We start from the raw sequence: 22993 nt of genomic DNA, 5'->3' as shown, positions 1-22993 counted from the left end.
TAAAGATTTGGTAAAACCTTCTGAACGAAAATGCCACTCACGCTCGGGGAGGAAAAAAAAAAACCCAAACACCCCAACAGCTGGGTCAGCTGGCTCTTGCTAGGGCCCGGCAGGGAAGACGGGAAACCCAGCACAGGCTGTTACGGAATGTTCCGCGAGGAGGGGAGGGCTGCGGGCATGTAGGACAAAGGTCACCTCCACGTCCAAACCAGAGCCGGTAAGGCAGAGGCCACAAGGAAGGGCGTTGTGCTCTGACAAGAGGTAAGGGGGAACAGCTTGGCGGGACTGATCTCAGTAAACCAGGAGGAGCAAGTGGAAAAACCCGCCAGAACCCGAACTTCTGCAGAACAGTTTAAATGGCAGGGGGACAGGGGCAGCCAGAGAGACTTCCTCTGCGGGCTTGTTTTCCAAGAAGGAAAAGTGGGCAAATGGTGGACTTCTTGGAACTTTCCCCACCGGACTCGTAAGAGGGAAGCCACTTTATGCCTGTCCTCTGGAAGCCTGGGCACCGTCAGCTGTAAGCCGGGCCAGCCCCACCTTCGTTTTATAGGAGCGGAGGGCGAAACAATGCCGGTCAGGGGCTTGGCACGCTGCCTGCCCGCCTTCAGTCCTCCCCAGACCGCAGCCCCTGCGCCATGGGGCTTCGGTTATCGATCCCAATGACTTCACTAGAGGGTAGCTCGTGCAAAATTTTGAAAGAGGCACATTTCAGACTCCGGACACATCCTGGTTTTTTCCTGGGAGAGCCGTGACTCCAGGACGTTCTGTAAACTCCATTTGGAAGTCCTCCCTGATGACATCCGATAACCGTGATCTGGGCAGAGTGTAAACAGTGGCAAGACGACGCGGCTTTGAAATCGGGCTGCCGTGGGTTCGAATCCTAGCTCTGTTACCTGTGGCTCTAGGCAAATGGCTGAGTCTATTTCTCCATCCAGGTACTTTACCACGTGGCTGGGAAAAGTGACATCAAACGGCAAACACCGAGCTTCTAGCATAGTGGCTTGTTCGTGACAGGCACCGAGCACCGTCTTTCTAATGAAACTCCTTACTTCCAAAGAGACTAGAAAAGTTCCTCGCTACCCCTACTCACACACACACGGGGAACTCGGTTCTGGTGCCTCAGCTATCCTCTGACACTCTCTCTCTACGGCCACAAGTAATTTCCAGAAGCTGAATGTTTGGCTGGAAACCAATCGTTCATAAACTTTTCCCACCCAACACAACAGAAAAAATAGATTCCTTCAAATACCTCTTACAGACAGAAAATCCTATTATCTGCCGAAAAGAAAAAAAATGAAGCGACCACGTGGCGTCAGTGTTGGAGAAGTGGATAAATTACGCCAAAGATGGCTGATGGGACTAAAACAAATTCTGGTCTCTAGCTTAGAGACCCCTCCTCCGGTTTCTTCTTCCTTTGTTTGCTTGCATCGCAAACCCCCCCAGATACGGAGGCTGTTGGCTACAAATTACCCTCCCCACTGGCATCCCGGGCTCAGACCTTTGGAGAAACAGTCTCCTCTGAGCCTGCCGGCGTAAAACCGATCTCCAATCCACCAAGATCTCCGAGGGCCGCTCGGTTTTTCCGCCAGCGTTCCAGCCTGGTTCCGTAACATACAGAACACAGGGCATCTGGTCAAAGAAGCTGCTGGTTGGGCTGCAAACCTGACCCTTCATAAAAACGCCCGCATCTCCTTTTCACCCCAAGAACCACTTAAATCACAATTTCTGGGAGCGGGCCTGGCATTCATGTTTTTGTTTCCCCAGGAGACAGGGCAATGAAATGGACCCCATGAAACAAAAAGCTGGTTTTTCCCCCCTTACTTCTTTTCCCGCTTCTATTCTCGTTAGGACCTGCACCCCCACCCTATCCATGGCTTCATGTATGTCCTCCTTGCGAGGGACAGGGAGTTAATAATATCTCTGGAGTCTTCCAGCACGACAGAGAACCTCTCAGGCGGGACCGGGTGAAGCCTTCATGCACACATTCCAGACCGCTCGTGTTGGACATCGATGCCAAGACCCCCTGGCTCCAAGGAATAAGTGATTTATGAGGGACACCTGGACCCTGTCCTGGTTCTGACCGGTCCCCGGATGCCTGGAGGGACACGCGCACCAGACCACAATCCTCAGTAAAAACCCCAGGCCCCAGGCAAAAACGAGACTTCATGCTCTTCCTTCCCAAGTCTTCCCAGATGCTCCCCCGGTCTCTGCTCTCGCTTCCTGCGGGCTCACGTTTGATTTCCATCTTGCCAAGAACCCTCTTGGCTGGTCCCCAGGGACCTCTTCTGAGTCCTCAGACCCAGCCTGCCTGCGTCGCCTAGGTGAGCATCGGTGGGGAGTCTTAAGGCATACAAAGGGCTCGTTTGAAGCCTGTGGATACCACCCCCCCCTCCCCCCGCCGACCACAAAAGCCACGAGCTGAGAGGGACAGGAAGACACAGGAAATATACAACTGAGTAGCAAAGACTGCAAAGTATCGAACTCCTGGTCTGACCTCAGGTTGTGAGACTCAGATTCAAAGTATCAGAAGGACTCTAAGTAGGAAGAGAGGCCACTCAAGTTCCAGACTTTTCTCAGCATGCGTCACCACCAATCAACATGCCAGGACCCTCTGAAGTAGCCCAGAGCCTTCTACCTGTTCTCCCTTGTACATCTCGAAGGTTTGACAAGGATGCAAAGTCTGCTTTTCTGCCAAACACTGAACTGTTTGCTTCCCCAAGTCCGAAACTCTACTTTTTTATACTAGGTGCAAACTGAAGCAGAAAGCAAATTTTAAGAGGGACAGAATGTCCCATGTAATAATGGGAGCATATTAACAACATGTCTAAAAAAGCAAAAACAAAACAAAAAAACCCCCACATTCTCTGACTTTGCCCTGCTGGACTCTGTTCAGATAGCGACTTTCACATAATTAGTTTACAACTCGGGGTTCCCAGGGCATTTTGCATTGCGGACTTCCCGGTTTCCAAAAGCCCTCGGCAAATACTCTTCCCCTCGCCTGAGAAGGGAGACAGAACCATTCTGGCCGGGTTCTCACCTGCTCCCACAGTGAGCCACGCAGAACTGACCGGTGGCAGGATGCCACAGATGGGCACTGTCACTGCAGACACCTGAGTGGGAGTTCCTAGGACAGGTGTCTTCGACCTGTTTCCCTATGGCAGTCAAACGAAGAGCGGTCTTTACGTGTTAAATGCTCAAGGGCGGGGGGAAAAATCAAGATTTCGTGACACGTGCAAATCATATTCAGCTCCAATCTCAGTGTCCGGGAAGTTTTATTGGAAGACAGCCACACCTGCTCATTTACGTTTACCACATGGCTGCTTTGTCTGCAAGAGAGTGGAGTGGTTCTCACGGACGGACGGAACCAGGGCAGACCCTAGAATACGGACTACCTGACCCTTTATATAGAAAAAGTATGCTGACCCCTGACCTAAAAGGCCAAGATTGCCTTTTATCCATTTCGGCAAACCTAGTGCTGTGATCATAGCAAATCCCAAAACATGAAAGAAAACAACCACTCCAGAAACCAGTGATCAAATCTGCATTTCCTTTGGGGGAGGGGCGGTCATAAACCACTGAACCCACAGCTCTGTGTTCTGTTTAAAGTATCACTAGGGGCGCCTGGGTGGCTCAGTCGGTTAAGCGGCTGACTTCAGCTCAGGTCACGATCTCGCACTCCGTGAGTTCAAGCCCCGCGTCGGGCTCTGGGCTGATGGCTCAGAGCCTGGAGCCTGCTTCCAGTTCTGTGTCTCCCTCTCTCTCTGCCCCTCCCCCGTTCATGCTCTGTCTCTGTCTCAAAAATAAATAAAACGTTAAAAAAAAAATTAAAAAAAAAATAAAGTATCACTAGATGTCTAAGGCTCACTATTAAACAAGAAAAATTTTGCAAACGAGTTCACTTTTTGAATGATTTACAGTAACCCAGAGTTCACCGCCTCTCCCCTATGGACAGCATTGTGTCGGGAGGCAAGCATCAAAGCCTAACTGATGTATAAATATCACCTCTTCATTCCTCACTTGGATAAGGGAGCCGGCCCCCACTCCCCCCCAAGTTACCAGAGGGCAAACTGAGAATGCATCTTGGTTCTGGATCTTCCTTCTGTTGAAAGCCTGCTTGCCCATGGCAGTGTGGGATCACATACCCTCCTTCTGAAACGTTTAGAAAACGAAGGCCTAGATGGGAAGAAATGTTCCCGAGCAAAAGGTTTCCAAATCCCTGCGCAGAGAGGAGGTGGGGCCGTTAGCACCGGATGCGTTCTCGCCCACTTCAAGACTAGCACGTGTTAACCAGGCCCTTCGTATACTTCCGGTTTTCTTCTTCATCAGACACCAGGGGAGTCCGGGCTTTGAACGTGAGGGTCCACCCTCCACCCCGACTCCCAGCCAAGTGCTGGCAGGTCAGTGGGCCATCAGGGCTTCTTCCTAGTGCCCCAGCCTCACACCTCCAGTCCAGAGTCCCAGGGAAGAGTCTGCAAACACTAACGGGATGGGGGCGGGGGAGCTCCCCTTGCGCTGTCCCAAGGCTTGGCAGGACTCGCAGCCACGATCCCCGGAGAAACGCTTTCCCGGCCCCATTCGGCCTCTTTAGGGTCTCCGCAGTTCCTGACCGCGCACGTAGTACGCCCCGGCCCCATCCCCATCTCCCGGCTGGGGTGACGCCCAGCGGACGGTGACCCTCCCGGGAACCCGCCCAGGGCTTACCCTGCCTGGAGAGGTGGGCGGCTCCATCCGAGGGGCGGGGCGGAAGAGTGGGAGGGGGCAGCACTTCCTGCCCACAAAGGTTACTGCGGCGATCCCACCCGCCAAATCCCTGCCAAATCCCTGCCCGGCCCGAGGGAGCTGACAGAGAGGGCACTGGGCACGGAGTGAAACTTCAACTATCTTTTTATTGCCAAGCTCACTCGGAGTTAACGCCCCCTTTCCCCCAACTAACACAGCAACAGCATCTCTAACAGGATGTAGGACAGAGGTACAGACCTAATAAAAGACGGTCTCCCCGACAAAGGATTAAAAAAAATATATATATACATCTGCAGAAGGATTTTTAAAACAGCAAAATTCACCAGTGTTGAAAAAAAAAAAATCCCCATGTGATTTCAGTCCATAAAAAAACAGCAATTGGCACTCTGTGCTTCCTAAAATCCCCCAACTCGAGATACTCCAGAGAAGAAAAGCATTTCCTCTTTAAAAAAGAAAAAAAAAAAAAAAAAACCCAAATAACTCCCCTTTCTCTTTCTTCCAGTTCAACTTCCACTGTTTATTCCTAGGAACACCCATAGAGTAACTAGAAAACAAACCCCAGTTCACTTCCCTCTCCCTATCTGTTGAAGGCTCACTCAGAGATCAGTCCTCAAGAACTTTCAGCCCCAAATTTCTGGGCACTTGCAAAATGTCCTGCTTCCTGCAAGGAGGGGCCTCGGGGCTCTCAGAAGGATGCGGGGAGCAGTGTACTTGGCCAAGAACGGAAAGCCAAGCTGGGCAAAGGAGGGTCTTGCTAAATAAACACACCCAACACTTCACAACCTGAAGTCCAACTAAAGTAACAGCTGGCTGTACCACAAGGTGCTTCTGTTTCCCGTCCCCTTTTACCATACAGGTGACGCAGAGAGCGGTGGTCTGGAGTATTTGACCGCCTCTCTCTCCCAAATACCGTGAAGGTATATTTTAGTCCAAAGGCGTGTTGCAAAGACAGACATAAGGTCCCAGAGTAGAGCCTTTGCTGCCACTCTTGGCGAGTAACTTCACTAGCAGCTTCTAAAAGACGGCCCAGGGACAGCCTCCCCAGTTTAGGGTCACAGATCCTTCCAGTTGATGGGCTCCTTGCCAGACTTCTGCAGCAACTCATTGGTTTTAGAGAAGTGTCTACATCCAAAGAACCCTCTGTACACCGACAACGGGGAGGGGTGAGCAGTCTGCAGCACATGGTGACGTTTCTGAAAGAGAACGAGAGAATCAAAGTCGGCATGTCTGGGACCGGAGGCACCGCCTACGCAGCGGGTCAAGTGCCCGTATCTTAGGATCTAGCGATCCCACTGCTAAGAGTACGTTTGCCAACGGACCCCACGGGGGTATAGACCCACGTGGAGATGCAGGCATGAGGTTCCACGGCTTAGGTCAGGAAGACCTCACATCATAAACCCAGGGTTAGGCAACTGGCTGCAAACACTTCCCTGAACTTCTTGCAAGGGGACACCACGAGGTTATAAGAACAAGGTTGAGCTAGTGGGCTGATGTGGAAAGACCTAAATATCGCAAATAGAAGAAAAAAGGGATAATTACACAAAAAGGTTTTTTTGGGAAAATATCTAAGACACTAATCATAGTTCCTTTAGGGAAAAGAAATAGTGGAAGGCATTTATCTACTTTCTGTTTTACACTTTCCCGTATTACCTGAACTGTCAACAAAAACAGAACACTTTGATTTTTTAAATGTCAACTCTAGTTAATGGAGCAGGAAGACCAGGGACGTTTGTTTTCTTGCTTCTTTTCTGCATGTAAATAAAAACCTCGGGGCACCTGGGGCGCTCAGTGGGTTGAGCATCCAACTTTGGCTCAGGTCCTGATCTCATGGTTCCTGAGTTCAATCCCGGGCATCAGGCTTTCGGCTGTCAGCACCGAGCCTGCTTCAGATCCTCTGCCCCTCCCCCATCCACGCTCCGGCAAAAATAAAAATATTAAAAATAAATAAATGCTACTTCACAAGTGTTTTCACAACATCCCTGCCTTCAAACACCTCCATCCGGGAGGGGCCGTAATTAAAGCCAGGCAGCGCAGCGTGGTTAAGAACCGGAGCCTGAAGGGGCACCTGGCTGGCTCAGAAGAGCACGTCACCCCCGATGTCAGGGTCGGGGGTTCAAGCCCCACATTGGGGATAAATATTACTTATATAAAAACAAAACAAAAAAACACGGAGCCGGGAGCCAGATGGCCTGGGTTCAAGTTCTGACTGCCGTGTCGTGTAGCCCCAGAGAAGTCAAGGAGTCCAGCCCGCACTTCAGTCTTTATCTGTAGACGGGGAAGAAGAGTGCCCGACTTGTGGAGATGCCTCGCAGGGACAAAGAAGGCCCGTGGGTCTTGATGCAGCCTGACAGGTAACGCAGGTTAAGTGCTTACTAGCCTGGCCCTGAAAATGTGAGCCATGCTGGGCTCTGAAGGGAGTCTCTGGACCGAGGAGGCACGATATTCAAAGGCAGGCAGGGAAGCGGGACACAGGGAAGGGGGGGCGGGGGGAGAGTGTGGGAACTGTGGCTGAGAGCCAGCCCGGGGCGTGCTCGTGCTCAAGACCCCACCCAAGGCAAGGCCTTCCATGGGGGGGGAGGGGGGAGGACTCCATGGGACACTCCGGCAAGATCAGGTGAGGGCCTGGGCCAGGCACAGACAGTTAGGTGGGGAGGCATCTGAGAGCAGGGGAAAGGCTCTGAAGGCCTGACACCTGCGGGATGAGGAGGAGGAGGGAGGGAGAGCGCGGGATGGGACTTCTGTTTGGACAAGTGCCCGGCGGTGCCCTCCACCCTTGGGGAGTACGCGGGAGCAGGTTCAGCGAGGCCGGCTGAGGAAAGGAGAGCGTTAACTCCGGAAGCTCCGAACGTGACGTGCTTCGCGGCAGCCGGGACGGACAGACAGACCCGGCGCTCGGGAAAGCCACTGGGCTGGACCCGCAACTTGCTTCTATGACCCAGCTTTTACAAGCGCCTCCCGTCCAACCGGACCATTGTCAATAATAAAGATTCAAACATGAAGAGCCACGCGGCCCTTCAGTCTCCCCAAGGCAGAGATGGAGACGGCTCGCACGGACACTTCCTACTTTCCTAGAGAATCCGATCTCAGCGGTTAGTTCACTCATGCCAGATTTTATTATGCGCTGCCTCACAACACCTGAAAACGTCTGGTTCCCTGACACAGACCCTCTGTAGAGAGAGAAGCGCCTTCGCGTGACTCCTACTCGGTTGCCGTTCACGTAAAGGCGCGGGGAGCAGACCCCAGAAACAGAAAGCCTTCGGTGGCACCGTCAACGGTGAGCGGGAGGAGGACTGGCATCAGGGGAGGCAAGGGGACAGGATTTAAGGCCGGGAGGGAAAGGAGAGATTCAAGGACGGCGTCTGGCTTTTAAGCTCAGCACCAGGTACGCTGCTCCTTCTGGAAACAGAGGGAGAAGAGCAGAGAAGGAGCACGTGGGGGGAAGCCGAGGGCGGGCGGCTCGGTGGTCGCGGGGTCCTTGGCTTTACTGGCCACTTACTGCATCGCTTGCACCAGATGGTGCCCGCGTCATTCTACGTATGGGGCAGGTCCACGCCCGCGTTACTAACGCTATTGAATCAGAAGCTGGCCCGGTGCTTTCCTCTCACACATTCATCATTCTTGTAATTTGTCTGAATTTCGCTTAATTTTCAATGGCAAACCTGACCCTAACTCTTAAGTCTTTAGGGAGAATAAGCTTCATCTTAGGACATGGGTTTTCCAAGACCACACCACGGAAAATTCCTAAGATTTTCTCAACTGGCTTAACGTGTTTAAAAGACAAAACACAACAACCATACCCTATCGATGGCACTGCCTTTCTTCTGAGCGTAAGAGCCCCAGAGCAGGAAGACGAGGCCGCTGGAGTTGTGATTTAGCCAGGACACGACCGCATCCGTAAACTCCTCCCATCCTCTCTCCTTATGCGAATTAGCCTGATGTGCCCGGACGGTGAGGACCGCGTTGAGTAAGAGAACACCTACAGACACACAGCAAAGAAACGGGTGAAAAGACAAACGAGCCAGCCCAGACACCTGACAACAGGGGCTGTGCCCGTGGAACCGTTCCCGTGTCGGGGTCCAGCACAGCTGTCTGAAACCGGCTCCCAAAGAAAGCAATGCAACATGACTGCTGGGCACCTCCGGGCAAGACCAGAGAGCATTTTATTTTCACCTCTGCAATTTCAACATCTTCTAAGTTTGTAACAGTGAACGTGCCTTACATCAGTCATCAGGGTTGTTTCAAACATCTATCTATCCCAAGTGGGGCGCCTGGGTGGCTCAGTTGGTTGAGCCTCCAACTTCGGCTCAGGTCATGATCTCAAGACTTGTGAGTTCAAGCCCCACGTCGTCGGGCTCTGTGCTCACAGCTCAGAGCCTGGAGCCTGCTTCAGAGTCTGTGTCTCTCTGCCCTCTCCTGCTTATGCTAGGTCTCTCAAAAATAAATAGACATTAAAAAATTAAAAGATAATAAGAGAAAGAAAAAAGAATCAGATGGTAAATGTTCTTTCCTTATCTGGTTATAGTTTATTTGTTAGAAAGGGAGGAAGGAAGAAAGTCCGGCCGGCTGTCTGCTTGGTTCAGTTGGTTAAGTGTTCTATTTTGGCTCAGATTATGACCTCACGATTCACAAGTTGGAGCCCTGCATCGAGGTTTTTGTGGCCAGCACAGAGCCTGCTTCGGATCCTCTGCTCCCAGCTTGTGTTCTCATTCTCTCTCAAAAATAAACGTGGACGGAAGGAAGGAAGGAAGGAAGGAAGGAAGGAAGGAAGGAAGGAAGGAAGGAAAAGAACCAATGAAAGGAAGAAAAGAAAAAGAAAAGAAAGAAAGGAAGAAAGAAAAAGTCCTGTAAATGGTATTCAACAGAGAAAAAACACAACCCGAGTGCTGAAATGAGAAAGGGAAGGTCACCTCCCAAGTGGTCAAAGTTAGCAAATATAAAACATTAATTACAAAGGGCACCTGGCTGGCTCAGTCGGTGGAGCGTGCAACTTTGATCTTGGGGTTGTGAGTTCAAGCCCCTAGTTGGGTGTAGAGATTACTTGAAAATAAATAACAAGAAAGAACAAACTTTTCTCTTTCAAATTACAGTTAAAACACAAAAGAAAACACTGGCTGGAGGATAAAGAGGAGACACATATTTTGACGTGTATAAATGCAGTCAGTCTGTGAGAATGTTCCAGTGCTGTGTTCTTTTTTTTTTCTTTTTAAAATTTTTTTTAACGTTTATTTATTTTTGAGACAGAGAGAGACAAAGCATGAACGGGGGAGGGTCAGAGAGAGGGAGACACAGAATCTGAAACAGGCTCCAGGCTCTGAGCTGTCAGCACAGAGCCCGACGTGGGGCTCGAACTCACGGACCGTGAGATCATGACCTGAGCCGAAGTCGGCCGCTTAACCGATTGAGCCACCCAGGCGCCCCCTGTGTTCTTTTATAAACATAAGCAAGCAGTGCAGGACAAGGGAAGACTGTGCTGAAATCCATCCAGAACACATCTAGCAGCCAGGTAGGTGGCTTACCTTGTTTGGCCCACCCGGATAAATCTCCGTGACCAGGATGAACAAAACCATCTATGTCTGTAGACAGCTCTTTATAAATGTTTTCCAAACTGAAAGTAAGCCAGGAGAAAAACAAAAAACAGATCTCGAGCACAATTCTGACAATCCAGGAGCCTCCAACATACACGTGGATTCCAGCCTGCAGCCCAGCCCGTGGAGGGGGAGGGCCGAACGGACCTGGCGGATTCGTGAGGAAGCATCACACTCCTCCGACCGGTAACCTTGCCAAAGACCTTTCCTTTGGTTTAGGCTTGAATTTAAGGAACAGCACTTTGGATGATTTAAGTAAATCAGCCCAGGAGTTACAACCTCCCTCCCAATTAATGCTTCCAGTTTTAGATCTTTGTGTATTTGTTATGTTCTTACATTTTATACGTCAAATTCTCCAAAGCAGTGGTTTTTAATCAGGGGTCATTTTTACACCCCAGGGGACTTCGGGCACTGTCCAAAGACACCCATCACTGCCATTTTACCAGCACCTCTAGTTCTGCGGGGGGGGGGGGGGGGGGCAGCGGGTAGAAGCCACTACTAAACACACTTCAGTGCACAGAACAAAACCTGTCCCGCAAAAAGACCCAACCCCTGATGTCGACAGTACCAAGATGGAGAAACCCTACTCCAATGGCTATTAGAAGTCTCCCAAGTGCACTTATGATCCACAAAGCACACACCTGAAAGTAATCACACTTGGGCCCGAGCCATCTGTGAAGCAATCGTACCTGGGTGGAGGTGGAATGGGTCTTTGAACACTAAAGCAGAGACCGTGGGCTTGATTGGGTCCGTGATATGGATCCTGTCCCAGGATGACAACCTTCACCTGTGAACACCAGGTGGCAAGAGAGTAAATACTGTTGCATGGGCAGTTTACACGAACACCTGCCTGCCTGATCACCTGTACGAAGGACCGTGATGAGGAGACAGGCGGCTCTCCAACCCAACTAAGAAGCCCCAGAAGGGAGAGGGTGACCCGGCACCATTACTTTCCATTATCAAATTAGCCTTCACTCAGTCACCCTGCTGCACGGCCCCACTCCTTCTCTGACGCAAGTGTGCGAAAACAGGTTCAGGTCTCTCTCATCCCCTTCGTTTCTCAAATTTCAAAAAATGTGCTCTTGGCACAAGTACAACCATCCAGAAACACACAGAGTGGTTCGGGGCCTCCTGCTCTTCCTTATCCCCTCCCGAGTCAACGCTGTAAAGTGACCTATACAATTGGGGTTATTGTAGCCATCACCCTACATTTTTGTTCCTCATATCGTGCCTTTTACGCGTCCTCCTATCCCCAAAGCACTCAGCCACTAATAAGTAGTTGGCTTGTTTCCTAGGTTTTTTCTGTCACAAGAAAAATACTTCAGCAAACACCCTAATATGTGTATCCTTATACACTGTTTCTCTACGTATGGAACAGATTCAGAAGAGCGGAGGCGCTGGTCCCAGGACAGGTGTATTTTACAAATTGCTTTTCAATGAGGGGAGGCAATTCAAATTCCCTACCAGCAACACAGGAAGAGGTCTGTTCCCCCATATCCTGAGGGATGGAACAGAAGAAGGTCAAAGGTGCTGGAGCAGGTGGCAACATGCAATTTCAAGGAATGAGGTCACTGTCACAGGCAGTATTAAAATACAGCTAGTCCGTTCGACCCGGTGCCGGCCCACCTCCTCATTCTCATGTTTCTGGCCCTGCTGTTCCTTCTCAGAAGCTTCTCTCGTGCCTAACATACACCACATCCTTCACAACCCAACCTTCAGACATCGGGAAGTTTCTGTGGAGCCCCCTGCTCCTCCCATTGGTGCGCACTCCGTCCTCAGCATATTCTCCCTCGTGAAGCAGCCGGTCCCAGCGGGGAAGCCTTCGGTTCCGGTCCTGGATAAGGGACGACCCTGAAGGAGTCACTGAACCTCCCCGTCTGTCAAGACAACTCACTGAGCCACCTGATCCACAGAACTGTCACGTTCTCCTTTTCCCGTTGACAGTGGTCACCGGTATTCAAAACAGGACCCACTGTTCAAACAAGGCACCAACTCGTACTGAATTAAACAGGACTTGGTTTCTTTAACTTTAGAAAACCGGGAGCTCTATTCAAAGCTCTTGGTCTAAAGTGAAAAACTGTCAAGTCTGCTAAATATTAGGTGTGACAGCCTTATCCAAATGGGTTATTCACCTAATCTCATTTCTAGGAGATTTAACACAGACAAGATTTACCAAATCACACACTCCTGCCCTTGGCTTACAAGACGGGGAAGGGAACAGGATAAGAACAAAATATAAAATCTCAAGCCCCGAGCTGGGTGTAGAGAGTACTCCAGCATGAAGAGACACTAAATGTACTGGAGAGGAAGCCCAGATCACAAAGGTAGTGGGTAACAGGCTTCCAGGGGGTGCCATAGATGGCACTCATCGAGTTTTTCAAAAGACAGAAGAGAGGATCCTTGTCACACTGTCCAACTCTGAAACAAGAGGGTTGGGGGTGGAGGACAGGCCAGGCAGTAGGCCACGGCTATTTTCATATTCAGCTTCTGTCGTTCATACAGTATGAAGCCATCAACAAGCTTCTGAGCAGGAGACTGAAGTGACCAGACCAAGCCAGTCAGTAGATGTTGCACGGAATGAACCAGAGCAAAGGGGTCTGTTAAAAGGGCAGCAGAATTGCTGAGGCCGGAAGAGCGTGAAAGCATCACCTATGAAAGACAGTGTGGTCAGACAAAGAGAGGACTGACCTGCAGGTCAAGGTGGATGGACAATAACCAACTGAAAAAGACCTAACCGCTTCCTGCCTCAGTTTCCTCACCGCCACCACAAGAAGATGTGATGCTGGCATGGAGCTGCTTTCAGGATTAAATAAAATCCAAAAAATTAGAGCACACGGACCCAAAGTCTATGTATACTTTTTTTCTTTTTTGCTGCCTTGCTGGCACAGGCTGAAAGTTAGAAAGTTAACAGGCTACAAAACAGCCGGCCCAAAACTCACCATTTCAGCATTTATCACTCAATGATGGACAGTGCCTTAACTCCAGGGCCATTCACAAATGACTACTGGATTCTCACCCTCCCCCCCTTTTACTAAAACTCACCGACAACTTGTACTTACATGTCTTATGTCACACATTTGCGTCCAGGTGAAGACCTGGTGTGGGGGTGGATACACGGTGTAATGTTTTCTTTCTTCTGCAACAAATCCCATGAGCTGAGGTAAAGGCAAATTAGATTTAAAATCAGATTCTCGGGGCGCCTGGGTGGCGCAGTCTGTTAAGCATCCGACTTCAGCCAGGTCACGATCTCGCGGTCCGTGAGTTCGAGCCCCGCGTCGGGCTCTGGGCTGATGGCTCAGAGCCTGGAGCCTGCTTCCGATTCTGTGTCTCCCTCTGTCTCTGCCCCTCCCCCATTCATGCTCTGTCTCTCTGTGTCCCAAAAATAAATAAAAACGTGGAAAAAAAATTTAAAATCGGATTCTCACCGGAAGCACGAGAATTCATTAAGAAAACTTCCAATGTAAGCTAACAGAAGCACCACCTAGCTCCCTGCCGTGTTTTATATCCAAATTCTTTCGAAAAACAGCAAGGAACAACTGTACTTGCGGGTCACCGAGGATGTCCCATTCCAAAGTCAGTACCCTTCCCCTCTGTTTCGACTGGGTCAGAGTTGATGGGCCTGGCTGCTTTGACTTCCTCCTGGCGCCAACCCCTCCCCTCTTTTTGTAAAGGTCGAACCTGGTGTCAACGCAGTCAGGGGTTTGCGATTTTACCACGCAGCTCTTCCCTGGAGAGCAGACCAACTGAATGGTTAACAAAGGCCCCGATCATCTTACAGTAAACTCTTAAGGCGTGCAAATGCAAAACACCATGGGTGTATTTTACTCTCGTAGCTCACTAGGACGTTAAAGGAGGGAATACAGAAGCCTACGGAAGCAATATCCTACAAACGCGGACTCGGGCAAGTTGTACTAGCAATACAAAAGGGCCCCGCGGCCTCCAGGCTTACCTTTATGAAATACGGTTTCCCGAACTCGGCGCTGAGGTGCTTCTTCCAACTCTCACCGAAACCCACGGGCACGTTGCGCGCGGCGAGTCTGAGCAGGGCGGCGGCCTTGTTCCTCTGGATGCGGACCAACTGTTCGGGGCTCAGCGGCGAGGTGGGGGGCGTGCCGGGGTCCTCCTGTCCGGCCCGGGCCTTCTTGGCGGGGCTGGCCTGCAAGCGATCCCCGCGCAGGCTGGTCACGAGCCGGAGCGGGCCGGGCCCGGGCGCCCGCAGCTGCCGCCCCCATCCCCAGGGCCCATTGCGCAGCACGCCCATCCGCGAGGATGCAGCCGCCAGGGGGCAAGTCGCAGCAAAAACGGAGTGAGGGAGCCCAGCCGGGAAGGCAGGCCGCTGCCCCCAGTTTTGGGTTGCGTACCAAACTGCGGCTGGCAGAGAGGCAGGAAGCAAGGCCCGCGACACCTCCGGAGGGGTACCAGGGCTGGGAGGCCGCGACCCAAGGGCCCCGCCCCTTCGGACCCGCCACCGGCGTCCCCACGTGGTCTTTTCGCGGCAAAACCCCTTCGGGCTCCCGCCCCGTGTCCTCTCCGATTGGACGGCGGGCCGAGCGGGGCGGCCCCCTCGCGTCTGATTGGTGCCGTGGGCCCCGCGATCCATCCCCATTGGCTGGCCCCTCAGAATGGCCGCCGATAGAAAACTGCATGGGCTGTTTTGAACACGTGCAGGCGGCTTTGAACACTAGGACCCAAGTTAACGGGTCAGCGGTGCATCCCTGTTACCCCTCGGTCGGGCGGGACCCCGGTCCCTCCTCCCGGTCCCTTGCTCCCGGTGCCCGGTCCCCGCCGCGCCTCACCGCCGCATCCCCGCTCTCCTCAGCTACCGCCGCCACGCCGGTCCCTGGGTCGGCCGGCTCGGGGCTGCGGGTACGTCGTCTCCCGGCGGGGTTCGGGGAGAAGAAGGAGTAGAGGGTCTTCTGGCCAATCATCCCGGAGCCGGGGAGAGTGAACGCGCGCCGCCCGGGAACCCGCCGTATGCGCCGGCTGCAGCGGTCCGAAATTGGCGCCAAAGGGCCCGCGCATGCTCCGATCGGGGGGGGCTGGGCAGGGGGCGGTGGGGGTCTAATGCGCATGTGCTAGAGGGCCCGCGGAGCAACGCCCCTGGCTCCTGGTGGGGCTTGGAAGCCTCTGGCGGGAAGGTGAGTATTCTTCGGTGGTTTAGTCTTTCATTCATTGCACTTAGCAGTCACACCTCTGCCTTGGGGCCCGTCCCTTCACCTCTCCGCAGTGGAAAGGAGCTGGAAGTACCTGCCCCACGGGGTTGTAGTGGGGGTGAAATTAGCATTACAGTAGTAATTTGTTTTGCCCTTAGGTCCGGGTCCACGCCCCTGTTTTCACAACCTACTTTACTGGTCTGAAACTAGGGCCTAGTGCGGTCCTGCGTTTAGCCTAATCTATAAGATTTGGGGGAGACGAATTGAGGTCTTGAAGAGTAAATTCCAGAAACTCTTCCCAACACACCTGCGATTCTTCTTGTTCCCTCCCTCCCTCCCCGCGTCCAAACCATCAACGGGCCTCTTGGCTCTATCTCCAAAACAAACCCCAGATTCAACTGCCGCCGTGCGTCGCCGGGCTACCATCCTGGCCGCTCCCCCCTTTGCCGCCAGAGTGATGCTTTTGAAATGTAAATGACGTGGTAATCCCCAGGTAAAATCCTCCTATAGTTTTCAAATCGGTTTTAGAATAAACCCGTTTGTTATGCTGCTGGTAGAGCTGTTTCCCCGCTCGGACGGGAGCCCCTACTGCTGCGAGGTGGCCGAATCTGGCTTTCTCACATTCACTGGACAGTCCAGCCTGTCCCTTGCCTGGCCTGTACGGCCTTGCACACGCTGCCCCCCCAACCTGGTAAGCTTTGGGTCTCAGGTCCCTTCCTCTGAAAGGCCTCCTCCTCCCCCACTTTCTAGCTGGTCGCTCTATAGCTTCTGTACTGTCTATACTTGTTTATTTCCTTGTTCGTCTCCACCTCCAAAATTGAACCCTGCTGGGGGCAGGGACTTTTATCTGACTGCTGTTGTGTTCCAGCGTCTGGGGCAAGGAGCCCGGTGTGTAAGGAGAGAAGCCCCCAACTCAACTTCATTTGCGCTTCCGGCCACTTTGGGAAACAGTTCAGCAGCTTGCGTATCAAGTGAACCAGACGCTTACCACGCACCCTTGCAGTTCACCCAAGTGCAATTAAAATCTGCATTCACACAAAAGCTCATGCGTGAATGGATACGGTGACTTCATTTGTAAAAACGTGCCTCATGGGGTGGGGTGGGTAACAAACTGTGGGGCATCCATACAATAGAATGCTACCGAGGAGTAGAAGGAACAACCAACCAATACGAACAAGGGGTGCGTCTTGAAAGCTTTTGGACTAAACGAAAGGCCAGACCCAAAAGGCTGTATATTGTATAGCCTTCCTAAGAAAGTCTGGAAAAGACAAAACTATAGGGACAGGCAACACCTCGGTGGTTGGAAGCTCAGGGGTGAAAGGGAGCTGATAGGAGGCTTGGGGGGATCTTGTGGGGCGACAGAACCCCAGGGAGCCTCTGGAGATTCCTTGTGCTGGTGGTCACACAACTGTGCTTTTGTCGAAACCTGCACAACTGTGCGCCGAGATCATTCAAAAAGAGGGCTCCGGTCTCCCCGAGCGTTCGTTCATTCCGCTGGGGGAAACAGAGAGTAAACCAAAATTAGGAGCACTGACGGAACCTACCATTTATTTGGAGCACAAAAGCATTTCTCACACATCTAATAACCCTCATGGTGCTCTCAGGGCATAGGTTTTATAGCCCTTACTGTATAGATGAAGCAATTCAAACCCAGAGAATTTTAGCAACCTGTAGGAGCCACACAGCTAGGGTGGTGGAGACGGATAGACGAGCCATGGAATCGTGCTCCCACCTGGTGGCCCAGCTCCCTGCCTGGACGCCCAGTGAGAGGCGACACCCAACAGCTGCTCCCAAACCACACAGGATCCTCAGCCGGCACAGTCCAGGTAGTCAGGCTGAAACCCGGCAGTGAGTGCCGCGCGCCCAGAAGGCCAGCAGGTGGCGCCAGGAAGCCGCCACCATACTGTTTGTAGGCGCCTGCATTTCCCAGCCGGCGCCGAAATCCGCCCGGAAGCAGTGCTGCGGCGCGGGTGTCGTCCGCTTCCCGACAGCCCTGCCTCCGGTGTTTGCAGGGCTGAGGGCGGCGCGGGTGCTCTCTGGGGTTTCTCAGGGCGCCCTCGCCTCCCCCTGGCCCCACGCACGGGCAGTTCTTTTGGAGTTGGGCGTGCGGGTGATCTTTTGGGCCCCACGCAGTTCTTTTGGAGTTGGGCGTGCGGGTGGTCACGCTTAACTGTTTTACATTCAGACTCTGAATCGTAGCCATTTGAGGATCGCTATGCTTACCCGAGGGGTAGTGGCGTCGGAGGCCGGTCAGCAGTGGGTGAAAAGGAGACAGGGAATCTGCTTTTCTGAGTGACTTTAGGCGAACCCCTTCACCTCTCCAGGCGTCCCAGGAAAGGCGTCCTTTCTTTATAAGGTCAGGTGCTTGGGGGTGGAATGCAGGCTTTGGGGGTTTTGCAAGCAGATTGTGATTCATAGCCAGGTGTGGGAGACCCAGGACATCCTGAGGGACCCTTCCAACTTCAACATCCTCTACTTCTGTTCTAGAACATGGTGTTAAAAGTGGGAACTTGAAAGCACCGCGGAGAAATGCAGTGGGACCACTTCTCCACCAAGCCGATTTTGGGATCTGGGACCGAGCCTGGGCAATCTCTCTCTCCGCCCTGCCTCCGGCGCCCAGGTCTTTGCTTCGTGGAGACAGGATGGACAGATTCCTGGTGAAAGGGGCGTTAGGGGACCTTTTGGGAAAGAGGGAGCGAGAGGCCAGCGGAGAAGGTCCAGCAGGCCTGCAAGCGGACCAGGAGGGTGGCAGGAAAAGGCCGAAGGCGGAGACCCCGGGGAATGCAGGCCACCAGGCCGGCCCCCGCTGGCAGCACATCCGGGCTGAGGGCCTGAGCTGTGATTACACAGTCCTGTTTGGCAAAGCCGAAGCAGACAAGATTTTCCAGGAGCTGGAGCGGGAAGTGGAGTATTTTACAGGTAAGCAGAGGACCGTGTGTGTTGAAGACTTGTTTGATACAACTAGCGGTCCGTGTTTGGAGAAATAACGAACTCGGGAGCCATTGGTTACGGGTGACTTCATTTACTGATTCAACACCTATTCTTGGGCCAGGCACCTTGTTGGGCGCTCGGGACACAAACTGGAGAAAAGTTTGCCCACCCACCACCGGGAGCTGGCAGATGCTGAGAGTGACTTGCTACTTGGCCACTGATTAGCATCATCTGGGAAGGTTAAAAATAAGAAAAAAGATGCTGCGTTCTACCCGGGACCAACTGAATCACAGTAGAGTGGGGGTGCAGCCTGGGCATCGGTGTTTTTAGAAAGCTTCCAGGTGATTCTGAGGTGCGGCTGGTCTCGTAGGAGACACAGCAAATAACCAGGTAGTTCCTCCCAACGGGGGTTCTCTGCATCACCTGGAGGACCTTGTTGCTTCTGAGAACGTGGATCACCGGCCCCTCCCCCACGCTCTAGCGGCTATTTCCTGGCGATGCTGGGTGACACGAACGCACACTGAGAACGCCTGCAAGGTGGCAGAGCACTTGCAGGCATAGAAAAGCCCACGGAGACCCCAGCCTACAGCCTCAGCTGCATTAATTTCACCTTCTTGGGGGCTCCACACCCTCGGTCCCCGCGGTTGGCGGAATCACCCTAGCGTGCAGCCTGACTTCAGCCTGCTTGCGTTTCAGCCTCTTGATACATTCCCACTGTAGGCAAGACAATGAAGTCATGGTATTAAAAAAAAAAGAAAATGGACAAGACCGTGTTTCTGTAAGTGTAGGGCAAGAATCACTGTTCTTACATGAACATTTTGGGCTAGCAACAGGGAGTTTTGTCCTTGGTCAGGAGACTAAATGTTACTTCCTGACTTAGTCCCCTTTCGATCCTGAATACTCCGGGAGCAAACTGTGTGGGGTCCTCACCTGCCTGCCCTCCTGAGCTGCCATGTTCTATCTGCACAGGCGCGCTGGCCAGGGTCCAGGTGTTTGGGAAGTGGCACAGTGTGCCCAGGAAGCAGGCGACCTATGGCAACCCCGGGCTGACCTACACGTTTTCGGGCCTTACTCTGTCTCCAAAGCCCTGGATCCCAGTTCTAGAGCGCGTCCGGGATCGTGTTTCTGCGGTGACTGGAGAGACCTTCAACTTTGTGCTCGTTAACAGGTGACGTCCTACCTGCGTTTTACTTTTTCTTCTTTAGGTTGCTGGACTGAACTGTATAAATCTTCTTCTTCTGAAGGCATGAGTTTAGATTTCACCATATTTTACTCATTTGTACAAGTTATTCCTTAGTGCAGCAGGGACAGCACCAACGGTCAGTCTTCGTGGAGCCCGTGCTGCACTGGGAAGCGAGAGGGGATTGTCTGATGAACAAACAGTTGAACGAGATCATTCGAGCTGCTGACAAGTGTCTGAAAGAAAATTAAACAGGCTGATTTTGCTAAAGAATGGCGAGGAGGAAGGGATCTGGGTTTAAGTGAGGGCTTCTCAGCAGCGACACTGGTGTTTCAGGCCAGATGATTCCTCTTGGGACTGCCCTGTGCATCACAGGATGTGAGCAACATCCCTGGCTTCCACCCACTGGATGCCAGGGGCATCCCCTTCCCAGTCGCAGCCACCAGAGTGTCTCCAAACATTGCCAGGCGTCCCTTGGGCGGGGGACAGAATCGCTCTGCTTATGAACCCTGAGTTTAGGGGAAGGTGGTTAGCAGAGGGCTTACCGAGATGCTGATGTTGGAGTTGGAGACTAACTGGAGAGAGGGCATGAGCCACACAGACATCTGGAGGAAGAGCAGAGGGGGCTTGGGGTGCGTATAGAACGGAAATCCCACTGATGTGGCTGGAGAAGTGAGGGAGAGACGGGTACCAGGAGCTCAGAGATGGGCACTTACGATTATCTGTGCAGAGTCTAAGTGTCGGGAGGAACCATCTTATGTTATACTGGTTTACATACACAAACTGGGAGGAGTGGAAGACGTGTTCGTGGCTTCTTTTGGTGAGGTGTGTTTTAAGGTGAGGGATCAAATAGGAAGAGGTAAAATGGAGACCAGGCGCGGCTCATCTGCGCACCCGGAGGAGGCCCCCCTGCCCCTGCAGAACCATGAGCGGGGGCTGCTGCTCGCACCTTTCACGCAGTAGGACAGCAAGCGTTCTGGCACATTCCGGGAGGGAGCCGTTTTGTACATCGTGCTTGTTTTCTCGTGGCAGGTACAAAGATGGCCGTGACCACATCGGTGAACACAGAGATGATGAAAGGGAACTGGCTCCCGGGAGCCCCATAGCCTCGGTCTCCTTTGGGGCCTGCAGAGATTTCTTCTTCCGGCATAAGGATTCTCGGGGGAAGCAGCCCTCCCGGAAGGTGGAGGTGGTCAGGCTTCAGCTGGCCCACGGAAGTTTGCTTATGATGAACCACCCGACCAACACTCACTGGTATCACAGTCTCCCCGTCCGAAAGAAGATTCTAGCTCCACGGGTCAATCTGACATTTCGCAAAATTCTGCCTACTAAAAAGTAAAAACTTTGTCAGCAGTTTGTAAGTCTATTTTCTCCTCCCTCTCTACTCCAGGAGGGAACTGGCATCCCCTTTCCGAAAAGGGAACACAGAAGAGGTTTAATCCAAGCATAGGGCTTATTGCACAGCAATGCAGGATTCTGAAAGAGGATGGCTTTATCAAATTGGTCAAGTGTGAAAGAATACCAGTTGATTTTTTTTTTCCTAACAAAAAGATTCTTTTATTACTATAATACACAGCAGATACAAAAGGTACCTTTAGCAAATACATAAATCAGCAGTTATTATGGCATAAACTACTAGTTTAACTTCAGTTTTTTGCCAAGAGAAGCCACTTTGTAAATAACTTAAAGCCAGAAATAAGATGATGTGGCTGCTACTCAATGCCTAATAATTTACGAAATGAGGAAGTCAGCTTTAAGTCAGGTTAAGAGACTGCACAGATTATCATTCACATTTACAACCTTGGCTCCCACCCTGGCCTCTGACCAAAGATCTGCTGACAGCTAAACGTTCAGAGGATCGTCCCCTTTCGTGCCCAGCGTGTCTCTTTAGTGGCAGGCTTCAAAGAGTAAGCGGTGGCAGGACCGCAGTGACCGAAAGCTGCGACTTTGCAACGCCGCGTAAGGTCACATAACTGGGGGTTTGTTTCACCAGACCCAGGCAAAATAGGTGGACTGGGTTCAGCGTCAAAGCCAGGGCCTGCCACGGAATCAGGAAGGGGCGTCAGCAGTGAAGGCCTCAGATGCTTCGAACTGTTCCTCTCTCCCTGATGCCCGGGGCCTGGAGAACCTTCACAGTATTTTCAATCGGTAGCGAGTCTGGAGTCCTCGGGGGTGAGTGCCGGGCCAGGCGGGATGGTGATCACCTGGGCCGCTTCCGCTTTTAGCCAACACCCAGGCATCGTCTAGAAGTGTCTGCCAGCCTGCCCCCACCAGAAGGAGCATGGTCCTCAGCCTTCCCTCGGGGGACCTTTTAGACAGCTCTGATTCCAAATCTTAACTCTGAGGAGTCCATTTGAGTTTGGTATCTTGTTTGTTTGTTTAAATAAAACTAGCTAAAACATAGATACTACTGTGTGTCCTCAAACTTCCTGTGGTCCTGAGAGGCATTCATGAGACTTATCCAAAGAGGGAAGAGAGTGCTCAATACAGTCTTTGTATCAGGCTACTAGAAACCAATAAATTTAGAGTACGGACCTGTAATGAAATGAAAATACTAGATGATCAACTGTAATGATACGTTTTTTAAAAATTGAAAACTTTCTCTTTTTTTTGTGGGAAGGGCTGGGGTTTTGATGCTCACTGAGTCTTAACTGTTCACTTTACAAATGAGGAAACGGAGGCTCAGAAAGAAAGACTGCGGCCCCACGGTCAGCGCCCTTCCTTCTGAACCCGGCTCTCAAACCAAGGCTAGGACTGTCCTTTTACACAGCCCCCAGCTCCACCTGTAAACCTCAGGAGCTCTGCACGGGCCACGGAGTTAGGAACCACCGTCCAGAGTGGAGCTTTGTCCAGAGCAGAGGAGGCGCAGATGCCAGCACGGAGGCGGCCCCGTCCTGGCTATTCGCGCAGTTTTAGGACGTACCGTCATCCTGTCTCTGGGGCACGGTAAGCAGAGAGTTAAGAGCGACCCGGGAGTTCACTCACAACTGACCGAGCAGTGAAAGAATTTCCCCTGGGGGCAGATCTGGCAGGTGCGCTTTTACTACATATAAAGAATCCAAAGATTAAAAAAGACCCACAGAAAGAGGAGGTGGGTGTTCTTGAGGCGTCTCGTAACTGTCCTGTTGCCATCCGTTGAGAAACTTGGAAGGAACAGAGCTTTCCAAAAGTTGTTTATAGGACTCTTGGACAACGTATATTTTCCCAAATGGACGTGCTACAAAAGCAATCGAACGGGAAAGGCACTTTTTCTTCTAAATTGTTGCCTTTAACAATTTCACCAATTCTCGTGAACGATTTTTATGGGCCTGCTTATTAAAAATAAAAGATCTGGGCTGAAACCAATCGGAGGATTAGACAAAGTTACCTCCCCTCTGAGAACACCTAATGTGGCCGAATATAAA

General features: G+C 52.0%; 2 protein-coding genes across 3 annotated transcripts; one reads left to right on the top strand and one right to left on the bottom strand.

The window, feature by feature from the left end:
• Nucleotides 1-4866: 4866 nt before the first annotated feature.
• UNG (uracil DNA glycosylase) lies at nucleotides 4867-15332 on the bottom strand. The gene is made up of 7 exons (XM_023241514.2): nucleotides 15122-15332; nucleotides 14275-14481; nucleotides 13385-13480; nucleotides 11015-11112; nucleotides 10257-10345; nucleotides 8538-8716; nucleotides 4867-5933 (listed from the first exon to the last, which is right to left on the bottom strand). Exons 1-7 carry the CDS (start codon nucleotides 15251-15253, stop codon nucleotides 5793-5795), a joined length of 942 nt encoding a protein of 313 aa, XP_023097282.1. The 5' UTR covers nucleotides 15254-15332; the 3' UTR covers nucleotides 4867-5792.
• Nucleotides 15333-15424: 92 nt separating this feature from the next.
• ALKBH2 (alkB homolog 2, alpha-ketoglutarate dependent dioxygenase) lies at nucleotides 15425-21992 on the top strand. Of its 2 annotated transcripts, none has more exons than XM_023241513.2 (4): nucleotides 15425-15463; nucleotides 17966-18397; nucleotides 19379-19577; nucleotides 20622-21992. In XM_023241513.2, exons 2-4 carry the CDS (start codon nucleotides 18121-18123, stop codon nucleotides 20926-20928), a joined length of 783 nt encoding a protein of 260 aa, XP_023097281.2. In that variant the 5' UTR covers nucleotides 15425-15463; nucleotides 17966-18120; the 3' UTR covers nucleotides 20929-21992. The 2 variants fall into 2 exon arrangements, with proteins under 2 accessions (XP_023097281.2, XP_019670211.3); XM_019814652.3 differs by lacking the exon at nucleotides 15425-15463 and adding an exon at nucleotides 17595-17834.
• Nucleotides 21993-22993: the final 1001 nt, after the last annotated feature.

Source organism: Felis catus, chromosome D3, assembly GCF_018350175.1.
Source record: "Felis catus isolate Fca126 chromosome D3, F.catus_Fca126_mat1.0, whole genome shotgun sequence".
Taxonomy (NCBI): domain Eukaryota; kingdom Metazoa; phylum Chordata; class Mammalia; order Carnivora; family Felidae; genus Felis; species Felis catus.
Note: the sequence above shows the minus strand (reverse complement) of the source record. Positions and strands in the feature narration are given on the sequence as shown.